General features: G+C 47.9%; 1 protein-coding gene across 1 annotated transcript in view; it reads right to left on the reverse strand.

The window, feature by feature from the left end:
- Window positions 1-17,108, reverse strand: part of ACO2 (aconitase 2) — a 42,271-nt gene that overhangs the window by 8,637 nt on the left and 16,526 nt on the right. The window contains exons 9-12 of the mRNA XM_053253534.1: window positions 15,025-15,130; window positions 6,896-7,053; window positions 6,719-6,792; window positions 4,770-4,881 (exon numbers count right to left, since the gene is read on the reverse strand). Of these exons, the coding sequence (XP_053109509.1) occupies window positions 4,770-4,881; window positions 6,719-6,792; window positions 6,896-7,053; window positions 15,025-15,130 (450 nt within the window). The remainder of the gene's footprint in view (window positions 1-4,769; window positions 4,882-6,718; window positions 6,793-6,895; window positions 7,054-15,024; window positions 15,131-17,108) is intronic.

Below are 17,108 nucleotides of genomic sequence, written 5' to 3' on the forward strand. Positions count from 1 at the left end.
TAAGGTATTTGCTTTGAGACCCTCATCTAATCTGTCCTGAAGAAATGCAAGAAGATCTTTAACGGATGTCGCCCCACGAGGTATCGCATGGCTTGTCGACCATCACAGGAACGCTCTCCACGTGTATCATGGTGGAATCTCTAGTGGATGCTAGCATAGTATCCAAGACATTGTTAGAATAACCGAACTTACTCAAGATTCCCTGCTCAGTCTCCAGGCAGCTAACTGAAACCAACCTGGATCATGGTGTTCTACTGGACCTTGGTGAAGGAGGTCCGCTGACACCGGAAGAAGCCATGGTTCTTGTGTGGCCATGTGATATAGTTCTGGAAACCATGGCCTCCTGGGCCGTAAGGGGCTATCAAGATGACTTGTGCCCTGAATAATCTGACTCTGCAAAGAAAGCGGGCCAGGAGTGGTATTGGTGGAAATGCATACAGTAGTTCCCGAGGCCATCCCGCTGATAGGGCATCTACTCCCTCTGCTTGTTAACATGGAAACCAGGTGAAGAATCTGGGAAGTTGGTTGTTCAATGTCGATGCAAAAAGGTCGACTATTGGAGGGCCAAAACGTTGTGTGATCTTCATGAAGATCCTCTTGTCAAGCGCCCATTCGCCGGGTAGTAGTTGTTCCTAACTCAACCAGTCTGCAATGGAGTTGAGATCCCCCTGGACATGGTGAGCCATAACAGATGCTAACTTCTGCCCAGGACATTATGAGGCATGCTTCTGTCTGGAGAGAGCGCAACCTGGTTCCTCCTTGCCTTTTTATGTGGGCCTTCGCGGTCGTGTTGTCTGTTCTGACTAACACATGGCTGTTGACAATCAGGGCCCAGAATGCTAACAGGGCAAGGCATATGGCTCGTAACTCCAACCAACTGATGCTGTGCATCCTTTCTTCCATTGACCAAATGCCCTGGGCTGCTCTGTGTTGACAATGGGCTCCACATCCTGTTTTGCTGGCGTCGGTTGTAATTATTATACGAGTTGGTTTGAGGAACTCCTTTCCCCATCTGATGTTGGCATCCATCAACCACCACTGGAGAGATGTCAGAACCTTTTGTGGAACAAATATGGTTATGTTGACCTTGTTGGAGATGGGTACTCTGAACTTCAGAAGAAACCACTGTAACGGTCTCAGGTGCTATGGCCCATGGTACCAAATCCAGTGTGGCTTCCATTAGGCCCAGAAGACGTGCAAGGGACAGCAGTTTGGCCTGGCAAGCCCGCAGCACCTCTGTGACTTCCTCCTTTAAAATATTTACCCGTTCTTCTGGTAAGTACAGTCTGTCTTTTTGGGTATCGATCAAGATGCCAAGTTGATGGATCTTGCAAGATGGTAGAAGGTGGCTCTTTTCTTTGTTTATGAGGAACTCATGTTGTACTGGTATGTGAAGAGTGATGTGAAGATCCCTTGCCGCTGCAATTTCAGACGGAAACCTCAGAAGCAGATCATCTAAATAACAGAAGATGCATACTCCCTGCAGTCTTAAGTATGCAATCAAAGGTGCCAGCACCTTGGTAAATATTCTTGGGGCTGAGGACAGACTGAATAGAAGCGCCCTGTATTGATAATGCACCCCACAATATTTGAAACCAAGTAGATTACGACTTTCGGGGTGTATCGGGATGTTTAAATATGCTTCTTTTAGAACTATGGATGCTAACAGGTCCCAATGTTGCAATGCTTCCATTATTGTTCGAAGAGATTCCATGCAAAATTTGTGCTTTGGAACCCACCGGTTCAGGAATTTTAAGTCCAATACGGCCCTGAGAGACTTGTCCTTTTTGGGGACAGTAAATATTATTGAATATACACCCTGTCCTTGTTGTTGGGTAGGTACAATCACTATTGCGCCTATAATCATTAGGTGTTGGATGGCATCTAGAAGGCCTAAATGCTCGATAAGCCAATGTGATTTTGGAGCTGGTAAAAATCTGTTGAGTGGAGCTGTTGATAGCTCTATCTTATATCCTGTCTCTATTGTTGAGAGGACCCACAGATCCATTGTCGTTTCCTGCCATTTTTGAAGGAAGGTTGACAGTCAACCTCCTAGAGCCCCCAATGGGGTGTCATTGCTGTTTTTGAGGTTGGGCTGGTTGGCAAAGGCCTGTCTGCCCTGATTGTAGCCCCTACCACCCCACTGTCAATTCCACTGAGGTAGTTGGTATCTGAAATCTCTGTCCCGCCTTCAAAAGGAAGGTTGAAAAGCCCGAAAGGGCTGGCACTGAAACTGAAAAGATCTCCTAGGAGGTGAACGCTCTTGTCTACGTGGAGCTGGAGAAAGAGGCATAGCCTCACGTTTGTCTTTTGACTCTACCAATACCTCTTTTAGAGCTTCCTCCCCAAACAACTTTACCCTGTAATAAGGAACCGCTGCCAAATTTAACCATGATGCAGCATCCACCAGCCAATGTTTTAGCCATAGGTTACGGTGTCTTACCACCATGAGAAAAATGAGAAAATCTTATGGCATCCAGGGTTGTATCTGAAACAAAGGCTTGCGCCTTCTGGATTTTAATCAGCTGGTGCCTTAAACTAAATATGTCAGTAGGAGGGTCCTGGATGAGGTCATCCAACCATACTACAGATGCCCTAGACAATATAGATGCAGCAGCTGAGGCCCTAATAAATGGGGATGAGGCTTCATTAGCCATTTTTTTTTGTCATTTTGATCTTTTAAGGCTGACTCCCCATCTCTAGGTAACAATGCCCCATTTAATAGGGCGACCACGGGGGCATCTGCCAGAGGCACTCTGAACATGTCCATGGCCTCTTGTTGAAAAGCATAATATTTATTGGCTACTGCCACTGATTTTCAATTGGATGTAGGAAGGAGCCATTCCTCTTTAACCATATCAGCCAGCAGATCTGGCAGTGGCAATAGGAGCTCTTTACTTTTAGGCTTAGGGAAAACCAGAGATCCCTTAGTAGGTGGAGCAGATTCTGCATTGGTAGGTGTTTGAAGGTCTAATGCATTAATAGCTCTAGACACAGGGGGCCAAAGTCCTCCTATGTGAGAATAAACAGTGTGGATGCAGGGTTATCGTGATCATCCAACCACTCTCCTTCTTCCTTATCCAGTGGATCTATAGGAAGATTTCCCAGTATTGGCACTGCAACAGGAATTGGTGTAGTAATATTAATAGGCACTGTAATAGGAACAGTTCCTGCACCAGCTGGAATTGGAGATGCAGGAAGAACAGGAGCCAGTGGCTCATTGGGAGCAGTGGTGGCAAGGGGTTATTGGGCGTAATAGGTGATTCACCCCCCAGACCCTTCCGATGAGCGACCACCCCCTCTTAAATCCACCAATTCAACCCGATCTTGTGGGCAAGAATTATCCAGACCATCAGCGTCAGTATGCTTTCTCTTGCGCCTAGCTTTTTTGGGTGGGTGGGATGTAGACTCCTCAGAGGAGAAGGGAGACACTGAATGATCCCTGCCCCTTCTCTTGGGTCTTTTATGCTTTATAACCTGCTTCAAAGATATACTCAAAGTTTCTTTGATCCAATTTTGCCAGGAAGCAGGCATGTCCAAAAGGAGATGAATATGCTGTAATTCTGGGGCATTTTGCAAATCTGGGGCAGTCTGGGGGTTAGCTAAATGGGGTCCCTGGCTAGCCACGACAAGGAGGAATCTCACTGCTCCTGAAGAACTGTCTCTGGGTCCGGATCCTGCTCCCTGGAGATCTGTGGCAGAAGCACAGCTTTGATTAACAGCAGTTCCCAGGTTTCCCCCCAAAATTGCTAAACCGCCATTTGCAGGACCGCTAGATGTCGCAGCGGCTGCAATGGCAGTCCTTTGCTCTTGTAAGCTCGGGCTAGGTGGGAGCAAGACCGAGGTCTGGCCCACGCTATCTGGCTGCAATTCTCTCCTTGCTCTCGAGGAGCTCCTCGTCACGTGGGTTAGTAGAGAGGGACCCGGTTCGGCGTCCCTACCCACAGAGATCGGGGGACCCGATCCGGCATCCCCTGCATCGGCGTCCTCATCCAGTGGCGTGGCCGTTAAGGGCGCGGCCGCTAATGGTGGTGGAGGCGAACCTGGCGCTCTAGTAGCAAACAGGAAGCCCAAAGTCTTTCTCCTGGTGGGGACTAGAATACATCTAATAGCCTGTCAGCATCCCGTCAAGGCAACAGACGTGGAAACTGTACACAGAGGCGGGGAAGGACAACACGTACAAGGACAGAAAAACAAACTGAGGTAAAAGGCAAGTTGAAGACTGAAAGAGGTTTTTGGTTTGTTTGTTTTTTTAAGAGAAAGATCTAAGATAAAAGTTTTAAGAGAGTTGAGTAAAGAAAAGCAATACAAACGATCTCTGCCTAGGAGCGCAGCAGGACTAAAAGAACTGGGCAGGGTTATCAGTCCCGGGCTCTTAAGGCTAGTATCAGAATTTCATTAGTCCTGCCTGGGAGCACGTGGGAAAGGATAACCCAATGAGAGATGTCCTCGGCTCTAGGCATCAGAGAACACCTTCTTTCTCCAAGCCATACACAGAACCCAAGTGAGACAAAGCACAATCTAAGCTGTCCTCTTGAAATCAAGGTACTTGTTGTTTATCACAGAAGACTTGGGGCCCACAGATCATTAGAACTGGACAAACACTACCAACCATCACTAACCTACATGACTGGGCTTCAAAGCAAAAAGGCTTTGGGAAGCATCCTCCTTATCTTTGCCAAAAAAAAATATTGCAGCAGGGTCAATTATAGATACTCGTTCTCCTGCCCCACCCCACTCTTGTAGCATAATCCAAACATATATTATACCTCTGGGGATGTAACAAAGGCATGAGTCTCTGGGTTGGCATCATTGCGGCCGGTGAAGTTTCTGTTGTAAGATGTCACAATTGTATTCTTTTCTCCCTTTTTGATATCTTTTCTGTAGAGTGGAGAAGTAAAACCAGCTTATCAAGACCAGCAGAACATCTACTACCCACGAACAGCTAGATATCCCATTTTCAAGTTTTAAACTGTCCTTCTGACCAGTATTCCCAAAAGTTATTTCTAAAACAATTAACAATCCAATATAAACACAGTAGCCCAGTATAATAAAACACAAAGAGAACCAACAGGAATAAACTCCCCAAAGCACAACTGTAATGTGCTTCACCCAACTACAGAACAATATCAATTAAAGAACCCCGCAGTCTACTGAAGGGCATTCTAGAGCTAATGTCAGAAGGTTCTACCTTTTGATGATACCAACACATCCAAATAGGGTGGGACTGAAGCAGGGCCTCAGCTGATCTAATATTCAGGCGGGGGGCGGGGGGGAGAAAGATACCCCCAGGATCCAAACAGTTTAGGACTTTAAAGGACAAAACCAACTCCTTGAATTAGGTTCCAACACAGACCAGTAACCAGTGCAAGTGTTTCAGTGTAAGCACAGTAGGACTCAAGTCATGCTCACCGACACTTGAATATTGGCATTCTGAACCAACTCGAGTTTTCAAACCATCTTTGTGGCCAGCCCCATCTAGAGTGCATTACAGTCTAGCTGAGAGGTAATCAAAGTATGACAGCAGCTCATCTGGAAGATGGGGGTGCAGCAGTCCAAATTGGTAAGAGCACTGTCATCAAACTTGCCACCTGAGTATTCAGGAGCAAAGCAAGGTCCAAACTATGAACCTAGGCCTCCCATCCGGGACAGGCCTTTCATCATCCAACTTGTCCACTGAGCCTCCATATCAACTTTACCTTGCCTGGATTAGTAATCTTGTTGCTGTTGTACTTATGCTAGTTTGTTTTTATTGTGTACAATGTTTTGTACTTTGACTGTCACCCTGGCAGACCTTTTGAAAGGCAATCTAAAAGTCTTTTAATCAAACAAAATTTAAGTTAGCAGCATGATCAAGGGTCAAGAAATGCTGACTCAGTTCACCAGTCAGACAAAAATCTTACTGGTCAGATGGTTCCTCAAGCTATATTGGTACATATGTGCTGTTGAGAAGAAGCTACACCAGCCTGCCATGCTGCATAAACACAAACATATTTGTTTACCCAGGAGTAAGCCCCATTTAATTCAATGGGTCTTCTGAGTAGACATGCATAAGATTGCACCATAATTTAAGAACTATTCTTTCAAGGACTCTGCTGTAAACAACACATACACACAAACCCCACTTTGAAGCAATCATCTTACAATACGCCAATCAGTGGTAGTGGTGGTGGTGGTGATGATATTTTTAGGTGGAGGGCATGAGGATTGAGGCTGTGAGGTCCGGGGGGTGGGGGGAGAATGCATTTACATTTGTCTGACTTCATTTTGCACTGATGAGCAGACAAGTGCTCATCACTTGATATACCTATGTTTGATGGAACCACGTCTTCAGCAGCCCAGAAAAGTCTTCTGGCTGGAAGGGTTCTGGTCTCCTTTAAGAGCCATGGGTAAGCAAGAGGAAAATGTCATTCAAATGGACCAAGCAGTCCCTTTGCTTAAGATGTAGCCAGAGTCTGAAAACTAAGGGCCATATATCAAGTTAGAGGTAACCTATCTTAAGTGACCGATGCACACGTGTATGTGTGTACACAGTAGTTCATTTGAGGATTTAGATGGAGAGTTATTTTTACCTGCAAGTAGGGTTACTTTTTTGTATCTGCATTCATTGATGTACCTTGTGTCCATGAACCTTGTCATTTAAATCAATTTAAACAGATTCTTTTTAAACAGAAAGCTATTCCAAACTTGTCACTCATCTCCCTACATTCCATCTCACCTGTCCCACTGGCCTATGCATGGCCCACAAGCATTGGCAAGAACCAATCCACCAACATCACTCAGGAGTTTGGCCTGGAAGAGATAAACACTACAGTTAGCTGACAGAAAGCTGTAGCCTGCATCCCAAGCTTTTCCAGGTGTGCGCACACTGGCCAAGAGTTGCAAGAATACTCACATAGCCATCCCTTTCAATGGTGGCTCGGATCTGCTCAGAGCCAGGCGTAATGGTAAACTGAGACTTGCATTTAATCCCATGAGCAAGGGCTTGTTTTGCCAAGGCGGCAGAGCGCCCCATGTCCTCATAGCTCGAATTGGTGCAGCTGCCAATCAGACCTGGAGAGATGATTACAAGAACAAATACCTAGGTTAGCAGCAGACTCCTTAATGGTTAGTTCCCACCTTCTGTAAAAAAAATGTAGCAGACCAGTATTCATTTCAGACCAGTATTCATTTTTCCAATGTGAAGAATTATCTGAGCATATGATCTCTACCATCTCAGAGCAACACTGAAGAAAACCCAGTCAGTGTTCCATTGTCCTAGATGTCTGGGAGGGACTAAAGAGTTAGAGCACTGTTCTTCCCTCCAAGGCCCTGGAGCCAGTGGGGGCTCCCTGATCAATTGTCTAGTAAGCCTGCGTGAAGCTTCAGCTGAATACTCTGCAGTCTGTCCCTCTAGCACTGCGCCAAAATGACCATACCTCCCACCAGTGGCGGCTGCTGCCTGTTGGGGCTGGGGCTGGGGCGTGTATGTGTGTAGGGCAGGGAGGAGCTAGGGGTAACCATAGGCAGGGTTACGAGTAGACAGGTCCAACCCTGAGACAACTTCAAACGAAGTGGAAGGGCAAATGGGCAGCCTGTGGTTTTCTCCAGTCTGTAAAGTTGTTTATTTGTCTCAACCAAGATCTTCATCATTCAAACCAACACTTGGCAATGGGATAGTCAGTGCTAATCCACCCCTTGGTTGGCTGAGAGTAAAGGAATCCTGCCCTTAGAGAGTGTACATGACGGAGGCCCTCTCTCTCTCTAGTCCCCATGCCTCCCCTTCCCCATAGCAGCTCCATCCCTTCGATCAACATTGCCTCTGTTTCTCCCCTTCCTTGCAATCTCAGCTCTTTCCTCCCTGTGCCGAACTTGGCTTAGAAGACCACCTAAAGTGGGGAGGGGGTTGGATTCTTGAGCACTTATTTGCAGTTTCACTGCCTGGAAATACAAGGCTGCAAGTCTATGCAACATTTAGTTTAGCAGATTTGAAAATTAAGCCATATAGACCAAGTGCCCCCATTTTGCAAAAACTACAACCACGTTTCACAGAAGATGGAACACCAACACAATGTGCTCTCTCTAATAAGAATGGAGCTCCCTGCTTCCTTCCAGCCCCATTCAAGAACTGTGCCTGCTTCCAGATGCTTCTGGTTAGTGGTCAGGTAAATCAATCATAGCTGAACTTTTTCTTATTGGCTGAGGCTCCTGGAGGACTAGCTCACCTTGTAACACCAAAAAAAAAGCTGATTATTGGCTAGGAGGCTTTTTAATATTAAAACTGGGGTGGGAATTCTTATGCTAATGTTGTCCATCAAGGGCACAGAGCCTGGAGCTCGCCCTAGCCACACAAACTGTAGGTTCTGGAGCAGGAGAGAGAGGGAGAGGATGCATATGATACCCAATTCAAAATGATGCCTGCAACTTGTGGTTAGGTGAGTAACATGGAAGCTGAAGGTGGAAATCTTTAGGGGGGCTGTGCCCAAGAGCCACCACTGCTCGCCACACAGTGCTGTGCCCTGTGCTGGAGAAGTTCCTTTGAGGGAAACTGAGTCCCTCTCAAGTCCCAGTGCCATCTTGGCAGGAATGCATGGAGCACTGGAGTGTGCAGTCTTTCCCAGGGCTTTCCCCATAGAACACTATAGGGAAAGCACTGGGAAGGATGATGCTTCCCGGCACCTTCTGAGATGGTGCTGGGCATCAACAAGGCTCCGTTTCCCTTAAAAGGGCTGCCCCAGTGCTGGGGAAAGTGCAGAGGTCAGCACGGCAGGAAATGGCTCTCACACTGAAGTTTTTTTGCCAAATAGCCCTTGCTTAAAATTCAATGAGGATCACTGAGTTAGAACACGCTCCTTGGTGAAAGGAGAACAGGGAGTCATGACAGGGATGATGAATGCTCCAGGCACAGGTTTGCTACGAGGGGTTTAATAAAGAGCTCAACATATTCTAAGCTAAAAAGGTATGACAAAAGTTATAGGACCTTAGCTGCATCGCCTGGTTTGAAGCAAAGTTCTCCTCAAGACAGCATCTTTTTTACCTCTTCCAATATACACCCAATTCATAAACATATTCTTTCCAGGAACTGGTATGATCAGAATGCAAGAAGCTATGAAGTGCACAGTTACAAGGGTGGTGAACAAGTGCTCCCCCTAATCTCAAGCTGAATGGAGCATTGTTTACTCACTGTGAAGGCTTCTTCTTGCTGCTGCATCCAAGGGCATCTCACATGTGGGTTATGCTCCTCCATGTGACTCTAGAAGGCAGTTCTATGCAAATTAAGTTAAGCTTTTTAAGGCTGGGAGGAGCAGGACCGCCACCCCCACCCCCCAGTTCTTTTAGGACCAGAGGCGAAGAGTACCTCGATGAAGAAAAAACCACTTTAACTAATGTTAACTAAAGACCAACGAATCCAAACTAACTGGAACTACCTATGGTAAACAGGAAAAGTCTTGTGGCACCTGTCTAGGCGAGGCTCCAATAGGACAAAGAAGTTATAAAATATGCAGGAGCAGGTCATTACCCCTTCAGAGTATCCCTGTAAAGTAGGCGCTGGTGCTGCAGGGCGGGTCGAGACACCCTTGGATGCAGCAGCAAGAAGCCTTCACGATGAGTAACCAATGCTCCATTCTCTGCTGCTGCAGTCCAAGGGCATCTCATGGGTGGGGACATACCACAGCCCTAAGTCCAACCAGGGAGGGAGCCCCGCGCCTACTCTGAAGAGAGAACCTGCTGGAGAACTCACCTCCCAAAAGATGCTTGGGCAGAGGGGAAGGCATCCAACTTGTAGTGTTTAGTAAAGGTAGATGGCACCTGCCAGGTGGCTGCTCTGCAAATATCCTGTGCCACGGCATTCGTAAAGAAAGCTGCAGTTGTAGCTGCAGCCCTGGTAGAATGGGCAAACACCTTAGTGGGTGCCCTGAGGTTTTGGGACGCATAGGCTAGAGCTATGCCTGCCTTTAATCACCTAGCCAATGTGGCAAGGGTGACGGCCTGGCCCATGGTGCAAGGCGAAAAGAAAAGAAAAAGTGATTCAACCGCCATAATGCGTTTTGCATGTGTTTTAAGGCACTTCCAGACGTCCAGCTTGTGCCAGCCTCTCTCTGCTGGGTGAAACAGCTTAGGGCAAAAGGAAGGGTGAATAACGTCCTGTCACATATGAAAAGGAGATGCCCCCATAGGATAGAAAAAGGGGTCTGGAATAAGCTTTACGGAGTCTGCTGAAAAAATACAGAGGTTTTTATGGATAGGTAAGGCCATGAGCTCAGAGACCCTATGGGCTGAGGTAACAGCAATAAGAAAAACCAGTTTAATAGAGAGTAGGCATAACAGTATAGTGGACACAAGTTCGAAAGGAGGACCTTGGAGCACTTTCAGGACTGTATGCAAGTGCCTCGTAGGAAAATGATGAATCACCGGAGGTGAGAGGAAAGTGGCACCACTCTGGAAACGTCTTGAGTGGGGGTGACGTTGTATGGATCGTTTAGAAGTCCCTGAGATAAGCCCCTCCAAGGAAGTGACCTGGCACTTGAGGGTATTCATTGATAGGCCTTGGTTCAGACCATCTTGGAGAAACTATAGGAGACGTGTCATGGTGGTTGACCTCAAGGTACTCCATGTCGTGCAGACCATCACAGGAAGGCCCTCCATGTATATTGATAACTTCTGTTAGTGGAGGGGCGCCTGGAAGTGAGCATTGTGTTAAGCACCTTGGCTGAGCAGCCATGCTGTTTCAAGATGCGCTGCTCAGTTTCCATGGGGCAAGTCTTAACCAGCCAGGATCTGGGTGAGACATGGGGCCCTGGCAATGCAGGTCCGGCAAGACTGGTAGTAGCAATTGCGCTTTTGTGCTTAGATTGGCAAGTTCTGCAAACCACGGTCTTCTTGGCCAGAACAGGGCTAAGAGGATGACCTGTGCTTTGAAGATCTTGATTTGTCAGAGCACCTGGGCCAGGAGGGGCGTAGGTAGAAAGGCATATAGGTGGCTTTCGGCCAAGGTGATGATAGTGCGTCCACCTCTTCTGCTTGTTGGCAGGGGAATCTGGTGAAGGAGCAGGGAACTTGTGCATTGGCTGGCGTTGCAAAGAGATCTACCACTGGCTAGCTGAAGTGAGCTACTATCAGTAGGAACATTACTGGGTTCAGTTGCCACTCTCCTGCAAGGAGATCCAACTGACTGAGCCAGTCTGCCACCGTGTTGAGGTCCCCCTGCATGTGATGAGCTGCATGTGAGACGGTACATGTTGTTCTTCCCACAGAAACAGAAGGACCGCTCCTGCCTGCAGAGACCTTGACCGGGTTCCCCCTTGACAATTTATGTGTGCCTTGGCTGTGGTGTTGTCTGTGTGCATGAGGACATGGCAATGTAGAACAATGGACTGGAACTCCTGAAGAGCCATGAGGATCGCTCTGAGCTCCAGCCAGTTAGTGCTGTGTTGATGCTCCTCCGCTGACCATCTGCCTTGGGTTGACTGATGGAGACAATGAGCGCTCCGCCCTCTCTTGCTAGCGTCCGTGGTCACAATGACCATTGGGGGAGCCAAGTAATTCTTTTCCTACTGAGAGATGAGGGACAGTGATCCACCAATGCAGGGATTGTAGAACTGGCTGAGTCAGGGTCTGCTGGACTTTACTGGATTGCTATCTCTGGGTGGAAGAGCAGCAAGAACCATTGAAGGGGCCTCAGGTGGAAGCATGTCCATGGAACTAACTCCAAACTCGCCACCATCAGACCTAGCAGCCTGGACAGGGAGAGAAGGGAGAGTGACCACTTTACCAGGGCCTGGTGTACATCGGCCTCCAGTGTGTGCCTGTGTTCCTCTGGCAGGAATAATTCGTCTGATGTGTCTATGAGGACCCCCAGGTGAAGAAGTTGGTGTGCCAGGCTCAATTGGCTCTTTCCCCTGCTTATCATGAAGTTGTGATTTTCAAGCACCTGTAGACTGTAGGTCCCATTGGGCCACCTGTGTTGGCTGAGACTTTATGAGAAGATCACCCAAATAAGCATAAATCCTCACACCTTGGAGGCGGAGATGCACAATCACCTGAGACAGGATCTTTGTAAATATGTGTGGGGCTGATGACAAGACAAATGGGAGAGCCCTGTACTGATAATGGACTCCTGCATAGAGGAAATGCAAGTGGCGGCTGTTTTAGTGTATAGGCATGCGTAGGTATGCCTTCTTGAGGTCTATGGAGGAAAGGAGGTCTAGGCATTGTAGTGCTTCTGCAATCGATCTTAGGGATTCCATGCAGAACTTCCTTCTGCGCACGAAGTGGTTTAGGTGTTTTGAGTCCAGCACCACCCTCAGGGAGCCGTCCTTCTTGGGTACTGTAAAGATTATGGAGTAAATGCCCGTGCCCTGCTGATCTAGTTGGACAGGCTCTATGGTTCCGATTGCTAGCAAGTGTTGAATCGCCCCCTGCAGGCCTTGGTGTTTCTGCTGAAGGCGCAAGGTTGGAATGGGAAGAAAGCGGTGAGGGAGTGGCTTGGTCAACTCTATGGAGTAGCCCTCTTTTATGGTGGCAAGAACCCAAAGGTCTGAGATGGTAACCTCCCAGATGTGCCAGTGTGAGGAGAGGCAACCACCTAGGGGCCACCACCCCGAGACATGCCTGTTGCTTAGATGGTTTGGTTTGGGCATTGAAGGCTGACCTACTACCAAAGCCCTGTCTGGTGCATATAGATCCGCCCCAGTAGGGACGTTGTGAACTGAATCCCCTTTCTCTGCCCTCAAAAGGCGATCTAGAAGGACAAAAGGACTGAAAAGGACTGCCGTCCTTGGGGTGGTCCTGCTTCTGTAACAAGGATGGCATGGCTTTCTTCTTATCCTTTGACTCTGCTAGAATCTCTTTTAGGGCTGCATCCTCAAACAATTTTTCCCCATCGAAGGGAACAGTAGTAAGGTTAGTTTTGGAGGCTGCATCCACCTGCCAGTATTATAGCCATAAATTGCGACAGCCCACCACAGAGGCAGTAGCCGATGCAAATTGGAGGGAGTCAAGAGTAGCATCCATCATAAAGGCTTGTGGCTTATGCAGCTTTTAAAGTGTTTTCCTCAGCCTGATTGGGTGAGAGGGAGGTTCCTGAATCAAGTCATCTAGCCTGATTAATGACGCTCTAGCCACCATGGAGGCAGCTGTAGTGGCTCTCATTGACAATGCTGTGGAGTCATGCACATGTTTCATGGATGCCTCCCTGCATTTGTCTGCAGGGTCTTTTAGAGCTGATTCCCCATCCCATGTTGGAACTGAACCAGAAATCATGGCTACAATGGGGGCATCCATAGGGGGTGTATTGAAAATCTCTCCCCCTCCCCCCGGCTCCTGTGGGAATGCATACAGCTAGTTTGCTATAGTATTAGCCGTTTTTAAGGAGGTGGAAACTGTCCATTCACTTTTAACCGCTTCCATAAATTGTTTATGAATTGGCAGGGGCAGATTATGTGTCTTTGCACCTGGGAACACCAGCACACTTTTACTCAGTGGCTGGGATTCCCAAGATGCAGGAGGATTTAGCCCCAGGGCGTGTACAGTCTTTGACATCAGAGGGGGCCAAGTCTATGGGCTGAAAAAGCCTCTGTGGTGCCTCTGAGCTCTCAAGTTCATCACCCTCTGACCATGCCCTCTCCTCTCTTGGTTGATCAGGATTCTCTCCCCGCAAGGGGTCTGTAGGGAGTCCTGGGCTTTCTGGTCAGGTAGGTTCCTCATCAAGTGGGACAACAGATATCCCTTCACCCAGGGGTCTTCCTGGAGGCCTCTGAGGGGTTTAAGTGGGTAGGTCACCCATCTCCCTGGGTAGTGGGCCCTTGGGTCAGAGAGCTCAAATGAATGCACACTCTTATCTCTGTGTTTTGACTTAGAGCTCCCCTTTCTGGCATTTTAAACATGTTTTTGCTTCTGCAGGGGCTGGCCCTTCCATGACTGAAGAAGGAGCAGCAGTAGAGGATGAAGAGGAAACCCGCTTGGTCCGCTTCCTCTTTTTAGACCTCAGCTGGTCATATTTCTCAAATGATTTTGCCAATAAATCTCCAAGCCATGTGCCCCAGATGGGTGGAATGTCCCCTGGCATCTGGGAGAGGGCTTCACCCACTGGGGTAGGTTGAGGAAGTGTGGATGCCCCCGAGGGTCCTGGGGCAGGGGAGGAAAAAATGACCAGGAGACCCAACTTGGGCCTGGTTCACTGAATGGGAAGTCACTGCACTTCTGGTAACAACCATGCATGTCATTGCAGCCTTGTACACTGTTGGGCCTACTCCCACGCCTTCAGGCACCTTCATTGCCTTTTGTGCCCCCCGTATTCCTGTGCTTTTTGGCCGCTGGCGGAGGCCGCAGCTGGGGCTTCTGGGCCTCGGTGTTCTTCCGCGCCCCCCACAAGGCTTCTTGGAGTGTGTGCAGCTAGCAGGGATACAGCCGCAGACGGAAGGCTGCCCACGGGGTTGGCGGGAAGCAGCAGCTAGGTCAGTGCCTGGGCTGCTTCCCCGCCCTCCAAAATGGCAGCTCTTAGGCTCTCGCTCCGAAACACCACCCATCAGCTGTTCAGTGGGGGGGGGGCTGTGCTGCTGAACAGGGGGCTGTGCTGCTGAACAGCCGCCTCAGGGGCAGGTTCCCGGCTGCTCTATGGCCCTTCGGAGGCCCCATTGCCTTTTGGTACCCTCACGTGGAGTGCTCTGGTTGCTCTTTCCATGCAGCAAAAGAGCAGAGAAAAACTGTAGAAGCACAGAGGGAGGAAATGAAAGTAGCAAACGTGTGTGTGTGTCTGTCTGTCTGTACAGAAAGAGGAGAGGAAAAAACCAAAGAGCCTAAGAAAAGATCAAGAAAACTGATAAGAGCTGAGGAGAAGCTGCCTTAGAATCAAGCAGGACTAACAGAACTGGGAGGGTCATGTTCCTCCCACCTTTAAAAGCCTAACTTAATTTCCATAGTCCTGCCTTCTAGAGTCACATGGAGGAGCATAACTTACACATGAGACATCCTTGGACTGCAGCAGCAGAGAAGGGAGGAGCTACATAGTAAGTCGGGGCGGGGGGGGGGGGGAATGCAACTCACCAACTCTGATATCCACTGGCCAGCCTTTCTTTTCTGCCACAGTGCCAATCTCTTCCACAGTGTGTGCCAGGTCTGGAGTGAATGGCCCATTTATAAGGGGCTTCAGCTTTAGGAGGAAAAGATCCAAAGTTGTTGAGAAAATGCTGACTAACACTATGTCATAAAGAACAGTTTTTTTTCTGTAAGAGACCAGTACAGGAATCTTGTCAGCATGCAAGACCTTGAAATGCTCTTCTTACATAGCCATCTCATGTTTCAGTTTCAATCAGGGACTCCTGAGGATGTGGACAAACTGCTTGGGGCGATGTGGCCTAGCACCTGTTCTCTGGATCCTTGCCTGACTTGGCTGCTTCCATCTAGCAGGGAGATTGTTGGAGGTGACCATTAATATATTAATATTAAATTATTAATTATTACTATTAATATCATTAACACATCATTGAGGGAGGGTAGGCTGTCTCCTTGTTTGAAAGAGGCAATGGTTAGACCGCTCTTAAAGAAGCCTTCCCTGGACCCCTTAGCGATGGGCAGTTACAGGCCAGTCTCCAATCTCCCATGGTTGGACAGGAAGATTGAAAGAGTGGTGGCTAACCAGCTCCAGGCAGTTTTAGAGGAAACTGATTATCTAGACCCATTTCAAACTGGCTTTAGAGCTGGCTATGGGGTTGAGACAGCCTTGGTCAGCCTGATAGATGACCTTTACCAGGGAATCAACAGAGGGAGTGTGACCCTGCTGGTTCATTTGGATCTCTCAGTTGCATTCTATACCATCGACCATGGTATCATTTTGGATCGCCTGGAGGAGTTGGGGATAGGAGGCACTGCTTTGCAGTGGTTCTGCTCCTAATTCTCAGGTAGATTCCAGATGGTGGAGCTTGGTGGCTGTTGCTCTTCGAAATGGGGCTATTAGATGGAGTCCCTGAGGGTTCCATTCTGTCACCAATGCTTTTTATTATCTACATAAAACCGCTGGGTGAGGTCATCAGGAGATTTGGTGCAGGGTGTTATCAGTATGCTGACGACACCCAAATCTATTCCTCCTTATCATCTTCAAAGTCAGGAAATGGCATTCCTTGCCTAAATGCCTGCCTACAGACAGTAATGGGCTGGATGAGAGATAACAAAATTGAAGCTGAACCCAAGCAAGATGGAGGTGCTCAATGTAGGCGATCGGAATTTGAGGGCTGAGTTAGATTTTCCTGTGCTGGATGGGGTTACACTCTTCCAGGAGGAACAGAGATGCAGCTTGGGAGTGCTCTTGGATCCAGGCCTCACCCTGGAATATCAGGTGGAGGCTATGGCCAGAAGCACTTTCCATCAGCTTCTTCCGATTCGACAGCTGCATCCATTCCTCAAAGAGTATGACCTCAAAACAGTGGTGTATCAGCTGGTAACTTCCAGGCTTGACTATTGCGATGCACTCTACGTAGGGCTGCCTTTGGACCTAGATCGGAAACGTCAGTTCAAAATGCGGCAGCCAGATTGGTCTCTGGGGTGACCTGGAGAGACCATATTATACCTTTACTTAAACAATTGCACTGGCTGCCGATATGTTTTCAGGCAAAATGCAAAGTGCTGGTTATGACCTTTAAAGCCCTGAAAGGCCTAGGCCCAGGTTACCTTAGAGAGCGCCTTAAGTTGTTCTTACAAGTTTAACTGTTTTAATGGTTTTGAATTTGTTTTTGTATTGTTTTATATGATTGTTCACTGGTTTTTGGTTTTTGTTATGCACTGCCCAGAGCCTCTGGATGGGGCAATATAAAAATGTAATAAATAAATATGTAAGGAGAAACCCAATCCTGGCAACATGGCATTCAAGGAAGAATTAATTAAGGCTTATTAGCCAGTCAGTCTGGGCCAGTCTGAGCATTATGAAATCAGCCAGGCACACACTTTATTTCAATTTGCTACCCAAACTTGCAACCCAACTGTTTTCTCCCCAAGTCCATTTTGCCAGCTGAAAGACATGCTAAACTTTATAAGATGTTAAGTTAAATGAAGGGATTGAATATGGTATTCAAATACTCTTAATTCTTATCTAGCTTTCACACCAAATGGCACCTCAGATGTTTGACAGCAGATTC

The sequence above is a fragment of the Hemicordylus capensis genome, chromosome 5 (genome assembly GCF_027244095.1).
Source record: "Hemicordylus capensis ecotype Gifberg chromosome 5, rHemCap1.1.pri, whole genome shotgun sequence".
Lineage (NCBI taxonomy): Eukaryota > Metazoa > Chordata > Lepidosauria > Squamata > Cordylidae > Hemicordylus > Hemicordylus capensis.